The sequence below is a fragment of the Barbatula barbatula genome, assembly GCF_947034865.1.
Source record: "Barbatula barbatula genome assembly, chromosome: 15".
In the NCBI taxonomy this organism is placed as follows: Eukaryota; Metazoa; Chordata; class Actinopteri; order Cypriniformes; family Nemacheilidae; genus Barbatula; species Barbatula barbatula.
Window position 1 is genome coordinate 21621792 of NC_136778.1, and position 21775 is coordinate 21643566.

The 21775-nt window shown below is 39.3% G+C and overlaps 1 protein-coding gene across 1 annotated transcript; it reads right to left on the minus strand.

The window, feature by feature from the left end:
* Positions 1-1612: 1612 nt before the first annotated feature.
* tagapb (T cell activation RhoGTPase activating protein b) lies at positions 1613-16111 on the minus strand. The gene is made up of 14 exons (XM_079475310.1): positions 15932-16111; positions 12374-12459; positions 12070-12240; positions 9662-9826; positions 6866-6907; positions 6228-6312; positions 6052-6102; positions 5792-5861; positions 5365-5516; positions 4548-4709; positions 4326-4435; positions 3882-4062; positions 3384-3492; positions 1613-3217 (listed from the first exon to the last, which is right to left on the minus strand). Exons 1-14 carry the CDS (start codon positions 15974-15976, stop codon positions 2007-2009), a joined length of 2640 nt encoding a protein of 879 aa, XP_079331436.1. The 5' UTR covers positions 15977-16111; the 3' UTR covers positions 1613-2006.
* Between the last annotated feature and the right edge of the window lie 5664 nt (positions 16112-21775).

Consider the following 21775-nt stretch of genomic DNA (forward strand, 5'->3'; position numbering starts at 1 on the left):
CTGCAGTTGCTTTATCCCTATCACTTATAATGAGCGTTCTGTATTAATTGGCCTGTCGTGTCATGTGTGCATGTTGCGTAAAATTGGGGTGTAAAAAGAAATATTTCAAGTGTGTTCCTGGATCAAAATCCCTGTCAAAAACTTAAACTTTGTTAAAAAATGGTAGATAATAATTGACCCAGTCCTTGTAACTTTGACCTTAATCGTAATACTAAAATCTGATTGGTTGATAGAAATCCATGACCAATGCTAATGTAGATCCAGCAACATGTCCTACTTTAGGAAATCTCATTCCTACTACCCCTATTTTAGAGTTTGGAAGATTGGAAGATACTTTCATTGAATTTGAGAACAAAAAGCGATCTTAGCAACACGAGTTTAGCAGATGCATGCATGCATACGTTTTTTTAAAGGGAAACCAGTGGTGGTCCTCTTGACTCACTTTGAAAGACCTTGATGAGATGCGATGTCACCAAAATAAAATAAAACATGTCTTGAAACTTCAGTGGTTGTCTGTTAAAGCATTGGATGTCTACTGTTATACATTTTGTAAGCATGCAAATGAACAGTCGGTTATCATCATGCATTGACGTAGTATTGAAGAGCGCCTTTGATATTGTTACAGATACTGTTTGTGTTCTATTAAAAAATGTCATATTAGTTTTATATAAGCAGCATTATGCAGTGTAGATGATGGCAGAATTCTTACATATTAGACGTATACAAATCATTCAAAATGATTCACACTCAAAGAGATACAAACCTATTTTGGTGTTTTATATAATCATTGGGGGACAAAGACACAGACACTTAAGTGTGTAAATGGTGATATCTGCCCCAGCGTTGTAGCCTTTAACACCTTTTTTTAACTTACAAAAACTGTGCACGCCATAAAAATATTTCGGAACAACTAAAAGGGTAATCAGAGCATTAGCATCTTCAAAAGTTGCACTCCCCATACACAGACCGACGCGAGCACATTTACTCTAGAAACTCAAAAGCGACAAACATCTGACAGACATCTGACACTGTGCAGTTTGTTTCTCGGTACGGCTGAAAAAGAGGAAATGGGGGCACATCTATAGCAGCCGAGTGAAGCAACAGACCAAATTCAGCGAAAAACCAAATCAGTCCACATGATCGTCGACTTCCTCTGTCACAAGGGACAAGATGTTCTCATTGACATTTTGTTCTCTATATTATGCAACCCTTGCCAGCACGAGGAACACGGCCAATCAAAATAACCGTCTGTTTGAAAGCGACCCATGTCTGTCGGTTCCTCATATCTCTCAAAGGAATCATTTTGATTGGATCCCAACATACGCTTCCCATTGAGGTATCTGAGACCCCGAGACTTTGGATAGCTTGACAAATCTTCTTAACATCGAAGTATCGGCTTGATACTCTCTGACCTTTACGGTTCTCATAAGAACTGATTGCTGGCAACGTCACATGTTTATGACTGTACATGTCGATATACACCTGTATGAAAGGCTACATAACTTGTGGTTGGGCTCTCAAAGACCACAGATGTAAATTGTAGAAGCGACGGTAACATCTGTGTCACAGTTCGAAAAGTTCACGATAACTTTATAATACATATCTGCTTGCTGGGTTTGGAAAAGGTCAGAGGAACTGAATTAATTCCAACTTTTATTATTTCTCTGAAGTCCACACAACATGATGATTCATATAAACAGCTATTACAAACAATATGTTCTCTGTCTTTATTGTAGTGAAACAAAGAGTAGCATTGACACAAGAACAAAGTAATTTACAACTGTACATTCTGACTATATAAACATTATTAATTCTGTTACCGCATTATTTTACTATAAAATTGCAATATAGAAACTGGTCTATTTACATAGCTTCATACTGGCAAGAGTTAAAACAATATTATCATATGAAACCACTTATAAGTGAAATATTTTAGCTTAACTGTTGCAGGCTAGTTCTGCATCTATGCTGAAAGGAGTATAGCATTGCGATGAATAAAGAAACACTCACACATAAGATTCTTTTGCATAGGAAAACTCTTCAAACACGGGCTGACTACACCTATGTGACGCTCTTTCATGTCTCGACTGGTGAACTGATTCCGACATCGCTCTTTGCCGGAACGCAACCGGCTGCGCTTCATCTAATTGAGAGCTTTCTGTAAATGTTTCTGCGTATTCCATGGTTTCGGTATCTTGGAAAATGCCCAGCAGGTTATCGTTCATTGAGATGGGTCGAGATTTCCTGCCCAGCTCTCTGGCGCGTTGAACCGTCATGGTCCCGTACCGAGGGGGAGCCGGCTGGGCTCCATTCTGAAGGGCCTGCTCATAAGACGGTGGGTTGCACCGCATCCGACTGTCCACATGTTGGAAGACCTCAATGGCGGACAGGGGCCTTCGTCGCCGAACGAGCTCATCAGGGTTCTCTGCATCGCTTTGTGAGTCCTCCGGAAGAGTTCCACATGGAAAGACGACGTCTTTCTGGGACTCACCCTTTTTCAGACTTCCTCTGTTGAACGGGAAGTTAATGCTAAGACTTTTGGCTCTCATCGAGAAGAATCGTCGATTTCCTTCCAGCTCTACTTTGGTAGGGTTAGCTCTAGGCTTGCTCATAAAGGATGCGTGCCTAGTAGACTGACCTTTGCGGGGACTTTCGGGGGATGGAAGAGGTGACGAGGTTATCGACTGTTCAGAGACATTTGAAGAGGTGCTATCTGAAGAACAAAAGGAGGGGCAGGAGCCAGCCTCAGACGTAGGAGAAGAAAAACTCAAGGGTAGGTCCATGGGCGATCCTCTGACCAGTTTTTTGAAGGATGCTTGTGATCTTTTGTCGTTGTAGCGTTGGGGATGCAGGACGGAATCTGAACTTTGCTTCTTCAGTGGCTGTTCCTCAAGGTCTTCCTTCTCTGTGGAAAAGTTGTCATGGCTGCGGGCCAACCCTCTTAACCCCATTGTGTTGGCTAAGGGGAAGATGGAGGGCTCTGAGCAGCGTCGATCGACAGGTTTCGTAAAAGCTTCAAATATAGCATCAGAGGAACAACAATGAATGTCAGAAAGTCCCATCCTGCTCATCGCTGGGCTTCCGTGTGGCATCGTGTTGTCTTCTTGAGCCTGTCCATCAGCATCCAGACAGTCGCCATCGGGATCTGTGCTGTCGTATGCCGAGTCATGCTGGTGGATGTCAAAGGATATTTCGGGGGACATCAGACACACTGAATCTGTAGAGGATCATGCAATGTTAAAGTATTTGTCCAAATGCAACGTGTTAAAGAAACACTTTAGCCCAAATATGAACGTTGCTACAGTATTTTTTTAACCTTGAGAACAGTGCATCAGAAAAGTATGCATACAGTAGGATGGGGTATATTGAACAATAATATTTACCAAACTTTTCAATAGACTCCTGCTTCTCTAACTCCTTAAGAAGAGTCTCGATGGTACGTCCAAATACATCACTGCAGTGTTCAATGAGGAACTGGATAAGCTTAGCAACCTATAAAACCATAATAGTGTCTATTTAACATGTATATTTTTAATGTAATGTTATTTTAGTGTTTCAGTGTTTAACTTGCAGCTCTCAGAAACAAAAAAATGTTACAGTGCTTTCAGTCCTGCGGTTTCATGCGCATCTAAAAACTTGCAGCGACCATGCCAGGTTTCAAACTTTGATCATAAGATCAGTCAAAACGAGAATGCAGAGGTGTTTGTTGAAAAGACATCTGACATATATTATAGCTCAATCATGACTCATATTCATGTTTCACTACTAAATTAAGTTCTATGTTCACTACTTTAGTATTGAAGTGTACAGCAGAGGTCAAATTAATTGTTGTGTGTGATTCTTAATCTATATATAAAAAGGTGTCATCCCAGGTGTCTGACCTTGTCCACATCATCCCTGTTTAGAGATTGGCTGTCTCTGTGAAGAAGTGTTGGAGCGATGCAAACTGCCAGGTTCTGGGCAGTCATTTTGTTGGTGTCTGAACGCTGGCTGATGTGATGAAACAGACACAGCAGGTGCTGTAATAGAAGATTGTTTGCTCTGGGCAGCTTCTCTGCCATTCTGGAATTAGAGAACCAAAAGGTTTTTGTTTCATCCATTCATTTTGAAGAGGGAGGAAGGAAAAAACAGAGCTGTGTTTCTGACATTTTGCGGTCTAACTTCAGCTACTCGTTTCCCTTTTTTACATGTTTGAAGAGTCCATAGAAAGCCCACCGAAAAGTCCCACCCCTCTCGACTCTAACCGGAGACCTAGGGACTTTCTTTAACCAGCCTTCACTTTCTCTTGGCCATTTGCTGTGAAGTCACACAATGCCCGCACTCACCTGCTAAGCTCACTGTGAATTTCCTGCATACTCTCTTTCTCCAGAGCGCTGATCCAGCTTTCATAGTACTCAAACACAAGGAGGCCTCCAGGGAGTTCCCTCAAGAAAATCTGTCAGTATTTTAAAAATAAAGTCATGACTCACAGTCGTCGCTTAGACACGTCACAACTGCAAGGATGTAGGCATAGGCAAGACCTAACGGCACCACAGAGTATTGCTTACTTTCAACAATCCAACTAGGAGAGTCACAGGCAGTGCTTCCATGTCCACCTCAGCACCGGAGCTCAGCTGCTCTCTGAGGGCACTCAGGTTTCTGACGTTACAGGGCACTCTGAAGACTCCCTCGGTGAACAGACCCTTCTTGAACAACATAAGGAGTATTTCCTAGTGGAGGAGCAAAACATGAATCTTTAAAAGGTCAGCAGATCATGCAATTGAGATTGACCATATTCACTTTTTAATGCGTCATCTTTTTCATCTCTGAAACTTTTTTCAGATTTGATCAGTTCCATCCAAACTGCAGCATCCTTCACAACTTTCAAAAAACAGCTCAAAATATACCTGGTCCGCATTTATTGACTAACCAATAACTGTCTATTGGTAACGTTTTCACAAAACTTGCACTTAGAAACCTGTTTTATCGCGCTTTCGACGCACATGTTATCAGTAAACAAACTTCCAAACGCATAAAGATTTTTGTTAAAAACGGTTTTGGAAACGCCTCCGAAGTCTTTCGTTTTTCAACTCAAACTTCTCCAAAATGGGTTGTAAATGTTAACTTGGATTTTTTTTAATTAATTTTCATTTGCGTGTTTTAACTTTTTCTATTTTTGATCTTTTTATCTTCTATCTTTTATCATGGGTTTGGTTAATTCTATAAAAGCAACCATATTCTCAGATGGAGGTTTCGATAAGGTTTGCAAGAAGCTGCATGACTTCTATCTAAAAGATCTTCACGTTTTCTACAAATTGCTACTGCGTTGGAAGAAAACAACACATATAGCAAACAACAATTCATAAATTCGATAGTTGGACGTACAATAATTGGTTTTGGAAGCGTGGTATCATCTTGAAGCTGTCGTCCAAACAGCAAGTTCTTCGAGTTTGAGTCGGAGTGTGCAGCAATGCTTGAGTTTGTGGAGCTTCTCTTCAGTTTAAAAGAGAACAAGCTCTTTATGCCTCCATTATCTCCTGAGGACAAGAAAGATATTATTAAACCTCTTGAGATTTAAACACATTCTCCTTCAGATCTTTATTAACAGTAGCTGAGTGACATACCGTATGATTTATCATGGAGGTTTGTTTACTTTGACACTACACAAAACCTCAACAAGCACCACATGTTTCTCACGTTTGCTTTCAAAGTTGCACTTTTTTTTTTACTCCCACTAAGTTTCATTGGTCGATTCTGGCGGGCTCCTAACCACATGTGATGCGAACAACCATGTCGGCTGGTTTAAACTCACCAATCGGCTGCTGTGCATGCGTATCCTGGTTATGAAACTGCTTCGAGAAGGTGGAGTTTTTGCCGTTGCTCTGGAAACAGGCACATGTTTTGTCATGAGCACATGAAGTCACAGAAGGGTGTGACTCGATGCGAACAAAAACACACTTTTACGCACATGCAGTTGTAAAAAATGTGACTGCTTTTAATTTACATATAAACCGTTTGCAAAGCAACAAATTCAATATGATGCGAAACATTTTGAAAATCTTCAACGCTTACACCAAGAGGCTCTACGACAGAGTCCATCCCAACTCCACTTAGAGTTTTATTCTGTAAGAAAGCAAAATTCAGTCAAGTTCAAGTATCCATAAAATCCGTAGAATTAAAGTACGTCATCTTTAAGATGCAAAAGTTTGCAACACATCATTTTGAGTAGTTAAAAGGGATATGTGTACCGTGGTATTACCACTCAGCACCTTCATGTGGACGCTGGGCGGTGGTGAAGCGATGCCTGCTCTCGATCTCGCCTCTGCAGTTTTACTGCCATGAAAGTTCAACATTTCTGTTATCAACTGCACACACTGAAATGTCTCTCGAGTAATGCAAACCTATAGATATTAGAACTAAAAGAAGTCCACTATAATAATCCTTCTCTTGTGCGTTTTTCTAATACATTATTTCCTTTATACAAAGTATATTATTGTCAAAACAATTCTGTTTACGTGAATTTTATGATGCTTTCAAGATAGCACACGCCCAAGCTTACTTGTAACGTGTTAAAAACCGACTGCATGAAATGAAGTTGTTCCATCTTTTTTAGATCAGTCGACATAGAAATCCGAATTATACATATACAATTAAAGTCCTAAATAATTCAGATGAATATATTTCTTCAGTTTTCTTAAGCTTTAAATAGATTTAAAATCCATTTTCCATGTGGACATCTGAACCCGGCTGTATTTTTGGAGCATTATTAGAGTAATGTTTTACACAGAGCCATTGATCTGCCGGCACTATATTGGCATCACGTGTTGATGATGATTTTTATAGTGGACGTGTATGGAAGAGTTTGACGGATTAAATGACAGCTTACCCGTGTAGAGTATCTAACCAGTGGTCCTTCAGCTCAGGCGGACTGCAAGTGAGAAAACAGCATGATATGAGTTTGAGCGAGTCCACGCGCAGACTTCAGAACACATGCAGATGTTGTGAGTATGAGGAGGCCACACACACTCGACCTCTTTACAACTAAAAGAGCAGGAAAGTCTCGATATGTCACAGGGCAGGAAACAGCATCACAGCTACCACTTCCTCTTTTCAGACTGCAGCTTCGCCGACTTTTGCAGTGAAAGTAAAGTTGTGAGGTAGATTGAAACGTGCAGGTGAGGAGAGAAAGTAGATTTTGGTAAACACTGGTAGTTGCGGAATAGTGCGAAGCATCAAAGGTTTCGCCAGAAAATATGATTTGTTCGTTTATAGTTTTGCACTTCACACTTCCTGTTTGTATTTATAAAGAACACAATAACATAATATTTCACTTTTGTTTTCTGGATTTTTCTAAATCACAGGAAAAAATGCGTTTATAGCAGTAGGTCACAAGTTTCATTCCCAAGACAACCCACATTCAAACGTATAGTATAGAAGCACTGTAGCTTTGGCTGAAACTGTCTGCCGAATGCATCAAATGTAAGTGTAACTACTCTCATTCTCTCAAACACTCTTTCAAACCCCACCCTTCACACGTCTCTCACAACTCAAACTCACAAAATTATCCACAGGCAAAGAGAGATTCTGATTGGCTCAGTAGTTTTTCGTAGCTTTTTCCCCAGGCCGTTTCGCTGTGTGCTGACTATATTAGCAATATTATTTGACCACAGCACTACTTCACTGTTATTTCTGTTATACTTACTGTTCTTTAAAGCAGATGGAAATACACCACATACTTCCCTTATATCTTTCATGCCTTAAACCACACATTCATACTTCTGTATACAAAAGGGCATGAATCAGTTGGCCAAGAGGAAGAACTCTAAGAACAGCCGCTTCTGGTTCGTTGACGACCCGGCTACTTTCAAAGGAAGCCTCAAGTCTCACCTACAGCATATCTCACAGTGACTTCATTTCCCTTGACACCTAATACATTGCATTGTGCTTGTTGTGATACGTGCAGGGCTGGACTGGAACTTTCAGTTGGCCCTGGCATTCTTGGCCCCGTACATACGCGTCCGGTTCGTGTTTTTAGTCTGTCCGTCCGTCCGTATGGTGAGTTAAATTTGTAAACTTTTCAGATTGATCATTATTACAGTGGCATGGTTATTACTGTGAACGTGTATATTTATATTTATGTGATGTGAAAACTGATGCAGAGATTACCGGTTAATGGCTAATGTTAACACAAGGCGAATAGTCTATGTTGCTCAATGTGTGCCGACCCACTGTTGAGATATAAATAAATAATAATTGTTCCTAGCTTTTCTCGTGGTTTCTCTGCCCTATAGTAACTCGGTGCAGCTGCAGCAGCGGTTCCAGCGGCTACCGCTCGTCAATGTCAAAAAGTTGACCAATCAAATGAGAAAGACAGAGTTCACGCAACTCCAGCCAATCAAATTACAGAGGCCAAGCAGAATGTCAGCCAATCAGACTAAAGAAAATCAAACTTCTGCCAATCGGCAGACAGAAACCATGAGTGAATTCTATGTATTATAAGTTTATGTTTACTGTTGTTTTACTGTAAAATATATTAATATGAGTATGTCCATGCTGTGCTGGGTTCTTGTCTTGAAAACTAGTTGGCAGGAGTGTGAAACAAGAGCTGTGAGGAATGCAGGAGCTGGGTTTCAAATAATGAGTGTGTGCGTTCCTGTCGTAAATCACATTTTTCGGCAGGCCCGGGCTGTATTCATATTATGTGTTACAGAGAACCAACAGTTTGGGGAGAATGGAGTCAGATTATCGTGGCACGAGGGGATCGGTTCTAGAGGATTGAACGCCCGCCCAAGGAAGGGGAGGAGCCTGAAGAGAGAATTGACGTCACATATATTATAATATCTGTAACCCGGAAGTGTGTTTTTCAGTTGTTCGCTCATATATATGTTGAGAGGCAACCCCAGCTGGAAAGAAGCTTTTACATCTGATAATAAATTTTACTTAAACTTATTGGGAAAAACTGTCTCTTTGACTTTTCTTCAAATTTTTGAACATGCAGGACTGAAGCGAAAAGTCCGTCACTCAGCCCCTGATGACGTTGTGTGAATTCTTATAGGCCTAATGTTATTTGTAAGTTTTGGTACAATCTGCTTTCACAGCAGTGATCGATTTAGATTAATTTTTTTACTGTTTTTATGTGAAATTAATGTAAACATTCATACGTAGTAGTTAGCTAGTTATTCAGAATTCAGGTGGAAAATACCATGAACATTGACAAGACCTTGGTGCAATCCTATCTATGGACGATAATGTCAAAAACGTATAGAAAAGGTTATTTGACTACACTGTAATATACTGTATTTTTGAAATGCGGTAAAAAACTGAAATGACAGAAATGGGTGTAAAATACCATAAAAATCATGTACTTTTAATTTATTTATGGCGCACCAGTTTTTTACGGGATTTTTACTGGATTTTCTTACAGTTTAGGGTTGGCCAGGAGCAAATATTTAAAAATGTAGTTACTTCTTAGCCACACCCTAGTAACCAACCCCATAGACTTTCACTGAAATTAAGCATACTCAAAATACTGCATAGTTTCAACACATGGTTGGGTCAAATATGGACATTTTCTAGGATCATGTAAACCAACGGTTAGGTTTGTCCATATTTTACCCCACGATGGGTTGAAACAACCCACTCTGGATCAGAACATTGCAGAGACAAGGAAAAGGAAACTCACCTGAATGACACCAGGCACACAGAGACAGACCAGGCCAGTATGATGGACGTCCTTAAGTCAACATTTGTATCGTCATTCTCAACCTCTTCCTCATCACTTTCTAAGCTGCACACCCACAAGTCCTTTAGATCTATCCTGTGTTTCAGTCTGTAGCTTGCATTTGACCTGTACATAGACACAAATACTGTTTTCACAGTTGTAACGTATGTGCGAGTTGACGTTTTGGGTAAGTCATTCAGAAAAGAAATTATGACCATGATCAGCATACACGACTAGAAACCAAAATGTGGTAAAATGCTAGTTTGACTTTGACATTTAGGGGTTACTGAAGTTACAATTTGACACGTTTTTTTTTGTTTGTTTATATTTTTCCTTTCCTCTGGCATATGGTTAGACACCATGGGTCCTAACTGCAACTGACATTATTTGCTCTCTGAAATATTCAGACAGGTCAGAGAATAAATCAATACAGAACCAGTCAATAGAAAAGAGCAGAGAGATGCTTATATTCATGATAAAATGACATCTTTGAAATTGTTTTTGCACGTTACGCACAAAACGCACCCATGACTCATTAACAGAATAGGCACAACCCTTATGAACCATGCGCCTGACACACCGACAGTTTTTTTTGTCGTTAAAGGAGCAATGTGGACATGTTAGCGGCATCTAGTGGTGAGGTTACGAAATTGCAACCAATGGCTCACCCACCTTATGAAAGACTATGTCAACTGACACAAGACAAACATGTCATCACGTTTTCGCTTCTTTAACAGAGGGGATTAGGTATTTACTAAAAGCGCTCTGTAGCTGTTTGTCCGTTTAGGGCTACTGTAGAAACAACATCGTGAATTTCGTGTAAGGGGACCTGCGGCGTATTTAGATTGAAATAACTAATTGTAGAGCCATAGAAACATAACGCTTCATTATGTACACCATAGTTATGCATATGATATTGCACATCTTTACACATTACACATCTTCTGTGACAGTGTTAAAACTAAACGTTTTTCAAACAATACAGAAAAGTTTTTTAGACCTCTGACTGGTAGTGTATTAGTGTCATAACTGAACAAGTATACTATAAGCATATTAATACATAAGAGCATAAAATGAGTAAAAAAATCTGCAAGAAGTTACTTTTATGGGGTTAGCTAAACATCAATGACTTTAAGAGCAAATTGAAATGGTTTATGAAGTGTTTTTCATAGTCATTGTCCGTCACGGTCCTGTCTGCCCCCTTGTGTTCCCCTGACAGTTTCCCCCATATTTTCACCCCATAGACTCCCTTTCACTGGACATTTAATTTCATGGACTTCATTTCCCGTCACCCCCTTGCACCGGACACCATCTTAGATTTCACCCCTACCTGAAAGACATTGCACCCACACCTGAACCTTATCCCCTGGACACTATATCTACCATGTCTTTTGTTGAGTTCTTTGTCTTTTCTAGTTTGTTACTAGCCCAGACCTTACTTACCCGTGGATGTTACCTATTGGTTGAGAGGGCGTGGATGTTACCTGTCTGTTGGATTATCACCTGTCATCTGTTCCCCTGTTCACTTTGCATTAAAATCACAACCAGTTTACTTCACTTCTCATGTGTGGCATCGTCACTCCGCAAGTGTTTGTTACATTGTCAGTGTCAATGCGATGTACTACCGGGGAAGTTGCGACTTCCCTAAAGCCAACAGTTATTTTTCATTCGTTTTCAAGGTCTTTTTAAACTGTCATGTGATCTTTTATTCTTGATGTTTTTATTTCTATCTCTTATTCTTTCTAGCTTTGTCACTTTTTATAACTTACTATTAAAAACATAAGATGAATAAAGAAACCTTGTCTATAGTTAGAATGTATCTAATTCTTATAAAATAAGATGCCCGTGTCTTCACCAAGGTCAAATAATACACGTTGTCGACATTCAACCAAAGAACTGAAAAAAGTTTAGCCACATGTAAAACTAGTTGTGGGGGAAACGCATATGATGTCTCAGTTTACTGGGTGATTCTCATTTCATTCCTAAAGTGAAACCTAAGGCAGAGGTCATCACTGTGTTAGTGAGTCACATGGTTTGCAATATTATTATGGACTTTAGAACAGAGAAGAACATTAGAAGAAAGAATTAAAGACATGAAGGTGTGTTATTTAATGAAAAGAAGAAGATTTTGCTCGATATTAGTTGGGTTTTCTTTGAAAGTATCTCCTGTAAAAGTATATTGTTTTTGCAAATCCAAATGCTTATGTGGGGTCATTTTCAATTCAACAGGTCAAATTTTAGCACGAGGAGCCCAAATGCACATTTATGTATAGTTCAAACAAATAATGTTGATTCTTGCTTTAGTTATGGCTGTATATCAGAAAATGTGTTGTTGAAACAACATCAACGTACAGTATGTCGGTTCTTACTTGAGCTTGGCAATGACCAAGACGTCAGAGAAAAGGAAAAGATGTCTTTCTCTGGTCTTTAGTCCTTCGGTCAGCTGAGCACACGTGTCCAGAATCAGCTCTGAGTTCTCATTGGTCAATCCCAACACAAAGGGACACTGATGCACTGCCACCATAAATTGAGTTTCTTCCCTGAAGACAGAGAACATCTCTAAAAACATTGTGTTGAAAGATCATAAAATCCATCAACACATAAGCATCACTGCCGGTCGAACACGTTTTTGAAGAAAATGCTTATTCAAAGTATAGATATACATCATCGTACCTTATCGGGCTCCAAGACATTCCCAAAGCTTTCCCCAGCAGCAGGTTTGGTGCAGAACGCCTCCTCTGAGCTAGACCACGCAGATGCTGTATAAAACATTACATCTACTCAGTGTTGAATTTATTTCCTTTTCGTTTCATTCAGCCGCAAAACAGGTGAAAACCACAGAAGTAGCCATCTATAGAGAAAGCTACTTTGAAACGTTAAATCTGAAATGTCAAATCAAATCGGACTCAGACAATAATTTCAACGTTCCATGTTCAGTGTCAGAACAGGTCGTACAGCCACACAATAGAGAAGAACTCGGTGGCCCATCTAAAGTCAATTGGCTGAAATAAGGGATGACCTGTCAAAGGGCTCAGAATCCCATCAGTTCACATTATTTGATCGAACAAGCTTATGTCTTTCAAGAGCTGGAAATGTTCAGCCGTGCTCCTGCTTCCATAGCGACCAGGGTCAATGGAGATGCTAAGCATGCTGACCTTTAAGAGATGGGCAGGGTGCCTTAACACTGAAACTGGTTCAGTATGGAAGGTAAACGCTGCCAAATTTAAATAAATAAATTAAACGATTAAAAAAAAACCCAGATTAACAATATGTGCCAAAATGAAGAATAAAAGGAAAATATTTAATTCTCATTTTTGTCGAATTGAAAAAGAAAATGCTAAATTTTTATTACAGTGGTTTTTATTAATGCTCACGCAATAATACTGAAACAATTCAAATTAAAATGTAAAGTTTGATTTTAATTGTATTTTCTCTTTTATTACAGCTCATTTTCAAAGTCATGCAAATATCATGTTAATCAGTGGGTGTGGATGAGCGTCTGCATTACTGGGAACGCCCACAAAAATGTCATATCCATTCATTCGAATGAACTTGTGTTAGGCGCTTGGTCTGAGCTCTTTGTAATGATTACAACTGACTGTGCATTTCAGTATTCTTGCATGCACATTAATAAAAATTTACAATAACAATTTCTTTTTCACGTTTTAGTTGTGCATAATGACATTGTTATTCTGGTTTTCATTTTCATCGTTTAATTTATTAATTAAAATTTGGCAGGATTTACCTTCCATGGAAAATACAAATAAACCATACACAAAAGGCCGCGTGACAGAAATAAATAGAAAATAGAGAAGAAATGCGCAACAGTGAAAAGCAATTTCCTGAGGTCATGATGTCGAGTGTCTTTATCACAGCGGGGATGCGGAGCACTGTTAGGAAGAGGATAGGTCACCTGTGTTTCTTCGCTTGTATTTTACGCTTTCTACAATCACTCTAAAAGTCAGACCTTGGGCTTTTCGACGATTAATCCGGTCGCATGCATCAGAATAAAAGTTTGTGTTTACATAATATACTCTATGTCTGTGCAATATGCAAATTTGTATTTGTTTATACAATTATTTTAAAATAAATTGTGTATAAATATGCACAGTGCACAGACATATAGCCTTTTATGTCAACACAAAATTTGTTCTGGATCCGATTATCCACAATAAAGTCATTTTTCACATTATTTGATACGTTTCTTTATTAAGTTTAACATGCTGAATACGAAAACCGCATTTATTGTTTTTACCATTGTTTGTACAAAAAACGAAAAATATCTTCACGCTTTTATACATTTTTATATTAATACTCGTTCGTAGAAATGACAAGATACTGGCATAACACTGAGCTCAAAAATATATCAACAGTTTAACAAAACAGTTGCTAAAAATTAGCCATGCAAAACTTCAGACGTGTACATTTGATCGTTTTTGTCTTTTGTGACTAATACTGTTCGGACCAAATTCCAGATGTAGTCACCCGTCATCGCTTCATCCCACCTTCCCTGTGCTACAGACAATTCTAGAATTTTCCGACAGTGACAATTGGAAAATAATTAAAAAATATGTACAAATTTGTACAGTTTTTATTTATTTGCAATATACGATATATTGTAATTAATGATGTAAGCTCAAAATATACTTAAGCTAAATTTACACTACAACATTGATGCTACATGACAAGAAATATTACCACAATAACTACACAACAGAATTGTACGAAAGGTCTGGCGATACAAAAAATGTTTACACCGTGTTATTGTTAAAAAGCCCTACTCTGACCTTTCATAAACTCTTCATTTGTGCACCTCCTGTTGGTTAAATGAATGAATAACCTTAAATGTCTGAGCCAACACTGTAAAAAAACAGTAATATTTCCTTTAGTTACGGTCTGCGACAGAAAAAAACGTAATATAACATTTACATTTAAATGAAATGTACACGTTTTCATGTTATTTTACAGTCTATGGGTCTATTAGTGTAAATAAAATCAGTTAAATAATACAGAAAAATGACAGATCTTTACAGCCCAGCAAAACAACAGGAGCAATTTCACTTCAACTAACTTCAGCCTTTGAATTGTCTCCCAATGTTCTGCTTTCCAAACCGAGAGTGCTTTAGGAATTTCTGAAATGACTCTATAGACTGTCATTGCACGCACAACTGCTTATGCATTCAAATGTAAACGCGTATGTGCTGCCTCTTAAAGGGAATTTTAATCATTACGGATCGCACAGCTTCAAGAATCTTGACATCAGTCTCACGGGAGGCCAGCATTATTCAAACCCAGCATGCATCAGTTATTTACTATATATTAATGCAACGTGGCATAAATACAGAGCCGGTCCAGAACCCTTTTCCGCACTATTGCATTCTAGGGCAATTATGCGGCCCAAACAATGATCACTTGTTCATGCAGCCGGTGAAAAACAAGTCTGTGAAATTTGAATAGCCCGGAGCCAATTTATCAGTCTGTCTGACACTGGCAATGGAGTCTGTCTGCACAAGGAGAATTAAGCAGTTTATTCATTGGAAACTAACTCAATGCCTTTGGGTTTCATTCTCTCTTTTGAAAATCTTAAAGATGCTTTAAGGATTTTATGATAGGCTTTTATATATTGTTAACTATTATTAAAATAAATAAATAAAAATGTTCGTTAAGCAAAATATGGGTTTTTCAAATGTTTAATTTATGTTATGTAAATGTTTGTTAGTATGTTTAATGTTTGTTTTATAGAGCAAAGATGGACCTTTGTTATTTTAATACTTAAACTAACTTTTTTATGTTTTTGTCTTCCAGCTGCTTTGAAACAATGAAACATTGTGAAAAGTGCTTTATAAATAAAACTAAATTGAATTATTTTATGTTTTGGCCCCAATACATCTAATGATAAGGACTTTTTTTAAATAGCTACTTTTCTAAGTTATGACCATATGAAATATTAAATATAAATCACTTATGCAGAGATAGTAAAATGATCAAAAATATCTAATAGTTTATCTAAAAGGCAATATTATCGACTTTCTGCTATTGACTACATTTTTCATGTGCAGAAACATGTACGTTTATTTAAAACCTATTAAATATGGTTTGAATCACATTTCATGTATTTCAATTCTAAAAGACAAAAAAAGAATACATTTTAAGAGAACTTGTAAAAGTTTTTTTGTTTGTTTGTTAAATGCAAGTATGAGATTGCCGTTCCTCTCCATCAGATCTACTCACCGGCTGTATGGAGGCAGTAGAGCCATCATAACTTCCCCGTCTCATCCTGAACTCCCGATCTGGTGCCGCAGTCTCCACCGAGTCTCACGGCGTCTTCGCCTGAGGAGTCTTTTTCCTTGAGTGGAGTTTTCAGCGTCCGGCCACACTTCTGTCTGAAATGAACGTTGGGTTCTCTTGACTGGCACCTTCAGCACCGACTAATGAGGCTGAGAACAATAAACAACCAGCGAGAACAAATAGGACGGGAGAGCGGTTCCGCTTGACCTGGACAAAACCTGCCCACTGTTTCAGGCTTTTACAGTCGTGTCAGGCTAATGATGATCAACTTTCACAGAAACAACATGGAAGCTTTAATGGTGAAAAATCTCAAGCTGAATGAGAATGACCTAAACCTTACCAGCAAGACAACCCCAGCTGAACTTTAACCTTACAGTCGTGTGTGTCTGTGCATGTATTTGTAAAGAAAACCTTATCAATTTGACATTTTATTATTAAAATACAATTTATTTCTCAGCTTCATATGCAAAGAGATCTCGAAAGAAGCTCTGGTGGATTGTCCTTTAAACGTGTAAATGCTGTGGTTGAAAATTCAGCCGATTAAGAACCCGAAACCAACATAGACTTAACAAAAAGTGCGATGTTGTGAAACCACAAAGTTCTTGCGAAGAATGAGCAAGAAATTGCAGATGATGACACCCTCCAAGACGTGCTAAATACTCATGAGTAAAATCACTTATAACTGTCCTTATAGTTTTTTTCCTGTAACATTAGAGGATAAGGATTTGTAATCAATTGTTTTCCTGTTTCTTGTAAATGTCTTTTCTGCAATGTTACTGTTTTTGACTGTATTTCAAAAATATGCTGTAAAATCTCGCTTAAAAAAACGGTTAAATACATTTGTGGTCTTTTTATGTAATTTAACGATTTTGGACAGTATTTCAAAAGTGAGTGAAGGTTTTGTGTATGTTGCTATGGGTGGTTTCTCAGGTAGTGTAGTGATGAACAGAATCCTTAGGTTAAGCTGTCATAGTTGTGTTTTATTGTGAATAAAGCACAGCTATTGACCAATCAGAGTCGAGGACTGGAACTAACCGTTTTATTCATATATATATATATATATATAAAGAGCTGGATACATATATGTTACATTTAAGACAAGACAGAAGACACTTTCATGGTGAGTATATATGCATTCCAAGTAATGATGATGATGACTGGCATGTACATTTAATACATTTAGTTGCACTGTACTTGTATGCGTGTAATGACAATAAATTGAATCCAATCCAATGTGTGGGGGATGGCGTATGAGGGAGAGCAAAGGATCCTGGGAAATGTAGTCTGAGGGGAAAACAGGCACAGGAGAACACAGGAGGCAGACGGGGCGTGACAGAACTCCATATGATATGTTTTGTTGTCACTTCCCGTTGAAGTCCTTGGCAGTGTTTAATTTTATCAAGCTGGTGAGTATTACACAGTAAAATTGTACAATTACAAAAAACTACACCAGTAGATTTTCCTGCACCGATACAGCGAGTTACGACACATTATTTAAAGACAACAAACTTTAAACACATATATACTTTTGCTTAAAACTGAAAATGTGTATTTGCGCAGGCACATAGGGTTTCTTTACCAAGTGACACTGCCACCAACTGGCCTAGCTTGCATTCGCGGATCAATGTTAACTCAGATAGTTTTAACAACGTTGAAGTTTGTACGTGATACGAACGTAATTTCAATTATTGTGTACATGAATCTTAATCGCACATTTGTAAGTTCGCTTTTATGCAAATACATAGTTTGACAGGCAAGCAGGACATGAATGCTATGATTAGATAAATATTTTTATGGTAGGTGAACAGAAGATGTCTGTGTGTTGCTTGGTATAAAATAAACCATCATAACATAATGTAGATGTCATATGTAAGGAATATTTAAAAAAGTCCAGGAGTGTACAGAAATCCCTGTTATGTTTATGATCCACCTAGGATCACAATTTTACCATAAACGGAAACATCTCTTTCTTAAAGCGAACATTGTATGTACTCTTGACCTTGTGGAAAAGCCCTTCCCATGATGCTCTTCAAGGGTGAAAAAAACTGTTCATTCATTACTGACCCTAAACTGAATGAATGAGTCCCTCTTAGCGTGACAATTTTTTTTAACAAAAACAAATACAAATCTGATGAAAGAGGTGGGGCACGACTGTTTATTCAACCAATGGCAGGCCAGGTTGTATTCAAAATGCTGTTTTAAAAATAATGTATAGTTCTGCAGTTCCGTTCGGTGGTGCTGACACAGGAATTATTTTTCATAATCATATTGTTCAAGGATTCTTTGAAATACTTGATGGATCTGAAGCTCATTTGACTGATTCCACATGTAAACTTAAAAAACAAAGTATAAGCCTGTAAAATGTCCTTCAGCAAGACATTTGATTTGATTTTTGATTTGATTCAATTTATTGTCATTACACACATACAAGTACAGTGCAACGAAATGTATTTTTAGAAGAAGAAAAAGCATAACATGGGGAAGGTCAGGAGAAAAACATGTACACAATACACCATAGACAAGACTTGCAACAGGGATAAGTAATCCAGTTCCGACAAGCAGCCATCTGATCCTGCTGCCGTGGTGGCGCCGTATACAGACCCGCTTGTCAGGCTGGCGGGTCAAAGCTACGGAGGCGATGGATCTGGGGATGGGTGGCCGCCCTCGAGTGCGGCCTATGTTTGTGTATGTGTGTGATAGTCTGTGTGATAGTCTGTGCAGGTGTTTCAGTAGAATGGGGGAGGGACGCAAGAGCGTCTCTCCGTACTGCTCGACTCAGGGTTGAATTCCAGCACCAGCCTTGGCCGAGGCTGATACGGGGGAGTCGAAAAAGATAAGATTGATTGTTTAGTCTTGGGGCGAGCAACCGCATTCCATTTCCACGGCTACTCTCTTTGTCCAATTTGGTCTCCAAGAATATCAATTTTCCCTTGCAAAGTCGTGAGCTTCTCCGTGATAGAATCCATATTGCGGTTAATAGTCTCATTTCCAGAGCCGACCGCTCTTCCCACGACTTCCATCATAACGGGCAGCCTTGTGAGACTTTTGAGAGCTGTTACCGTTTTCTTAATTTCTCGATAACTAAGGGCACAGCCTAATCCAATCAGCATAATACCTGTTATCATGGTTCCGAATAGGTAGATATCTTCAATGTCCTCCACGGAAAGAGGAGCCAGACACACGATCCGCCATCTCTCCCAGGCGTCCATCGTGTAGCCAGCTGCGAACGTTCCGTCAGGGCAAACCCAAGCTTCTCGTTGAGAAGATCGTGTCAATAGCGTTGAGAGACCAGTTGATCAGATCCATAATTTCAGTTGTAGAGCAGTGCAGAGAGAATCTCTCAATAGATGATACGAGACAAGACACGAGATCAGCAGGAAAAAAAAGGGTAGGACGGGAGCAAGAAAAATGCGACTGCCTCCGTTGACAGAGCGAAGAGAAAAGAAGCAATTTAATGTGTTTAAATAATTTACTCAGTAGCTCTTACATGGGTTGCTTCTTTTCATGCTTTTCAATTAAGAAATGACACAGCAATTCAGTCATTTCATTTAATATTAATAGTAAACAAAACCCGATATACTCTAGATTATGAAATGTGAAAATGCTAAATAATTATTTGTAATAATAAAGGGAATAAATAATAAATTTTGTTTTGCACAAAATATCATTTACATTAAGAGCTGACAAAAAACGGAGCCCTTCTTTTGTTAATCCAGTTTATTTGTTTCTTTTCAAAATGAAGCACTATCCAGCTGTCAAAAAAACTAGGAACTAAGAAATTCCATTTGACGGAAGTCACCAATTAAAATGAGTGTACGTTTATACAAAATGTGTGAACTTTTTACATGGCCCCTTACCCTCAACTATTTACTTCACAGAATCTGCTTTTACATTTATGTTTTTGACGGACGCTTTGGATTAGGGCATGAATAGTGCATTTAAGATTAGTATGTGTATTCACCAAACAAAACGTCTTTTTTTGGTGAATTATCCCTTTAAGTTGAAACGGTAAACGCTGACAAACAGCCCTCTACTCGCCATTGGTTGGTGTCACCCGTATCTTGGACACCCAGCAGACTACACGACCATTCCTACGGTCACTCTTGTCCTAAACCTGGTCAGGGTCCACAGTCTGCTCCTGGAGTTGTAACTGGATGGGATGGACACCGTGACCTCTGTAGACTCCAACATGCTTAGGGACCAGCCCCGGCCACACCGAAGACAGAAGGCTACGGAGCTCCCGTCGGAATGCTCTGTTGAAGTAAAAGTAAATGAAGGGGTTGTAGATGTGGGAGCTTTTGGCAAAGAGCGTAGGAAAGACGAAGCCCTCTGGTGCCATGTACCCTGCGTCTTTGTGGAAGATAAACAGGAAGGAAACAACGGTGTAGGGAGCCCAGGGCACTGTATAACAATCAGTGGCCCTGGATCAAAGACTTAGCTGTCTATTTGCCTCCCATCGACCCCCTGCATTGTACACTATTTTATGACCGAAATGACACTGTCACATATCAGGAAATGTTCCATGACATTGAGGGCCAAATGTGGACAATCACAGGGGATGGCCTTTATGTAGGACAAGAGGGTGTAGAAGTCCCCGTTACACTGACACCAGAACAACAGATATGGTATGAAATGGCAGACACAGCTGAACCTCACATTTCTATGGCACTGCATCCAGGCCATGAAGCTCGAGAGTTAGGAGCTATGACAAAGAGGTTGCGCTTAGTGACCGATTGGGAGCCCTCTGGCATTGTTGGAGTTTTGCATTCGCGTATGACAGATTCATATTGGGTAACACAAAAAACGGCTGACAGGGGCCAATTGACTCATCTCGAAATTACAAGAAGCCATGGTCGCTAACTAACAGACGGTCCCGGAGCTGAGCAGTTAATTAACAGCCAGCCGGACGACCTCTGGTCACAAGGTCCAACAGACGTTGGCCTCTGTAACATTGAGCCAGTCACATTTCAGTTAAAATCAACAGAACCAGTTTGGGTCCCACAATATCCTAACAAAAGGGGGGCATAGGAAGGCATTGCGCCCACTGTTCAAGGTTTAGTGGAGAAAGGTGTTATTATTCCATGGCGATCGCCATGGAACACCCCGATCTTTCCTGTCAAAAAAACAGGCACAAACAAATATAGATTAGTCCATGATCTGCGTCGAGTAAACAGCCTGGTGGCAACACCAACAATGGCCGTGCTAAACCCATATACTGCCATCTCAAATTTGACCCCTGCTCACCAATGGTTCACATGCATTGATTTGGCCAACGCTTTTTTCTGTATACCGATCTCAGAAGAATGTAAATCGTGCCTGACTTTCACTTACCAAAAATGTCAATATTCATATAACAGACTTCCACAGGGCTTTATTTTATCGCCAGGGATATTCAATCAGGTCCTGAAAGATCAGCTGATAAATTGTGTGTTGCCTGTAGATTGCGTTCTAATAATGTGTGTTTATGATCTTTTGCTGGCAGCCATAACCAACGAAGATTGCTTAAAAGCAACGGGCGCCATTCTGAGAAAGCTGTATGCGTCTGGGTTCAAGGTTAGTAAAGAAAAACTGCAGGTCAGCAGGCCATCTGTTACTTTCATGGGCCGTTTAATCACGGGCCAAGGCACAACGTTGTCTGATCGACAACGTGATGGCATTTTGTCACACCCAAAGCCACACAATGTGAAGTACATGCTTTCCTTTCTGGGATTGACAGGTTTCAGCAGAAACTATATCCCTATGTATGTAGCGGTCATCAAGCCATTACGAGACATTGTCAAGGAACAA

Excerpts from the sequence above, each read along its gene's own strand:
- tagapb (XM_079475310.1), bottom strand. The coding sequence starts at position 15,976 with ATGAGACGGGGAAGTTATGATGGCTCTACTGCCTCCATACAGCCG. Across the intron at positions 12,460-15,931 it reads CTACTGCCTCCATACAGCCG|CATCTGCGTGGTCTAGCTCA; the intron begins GTGAGTAGATCT and ends TGTTTTATACAG. Across the intron at positions 12,241-12,373 it reads ATGTCTTGGAGCCCGATAAG|GGAAGAAACTCAATTTATGG; the intron begins GTACGATGATGT and ends CTCTGTCTTCAG.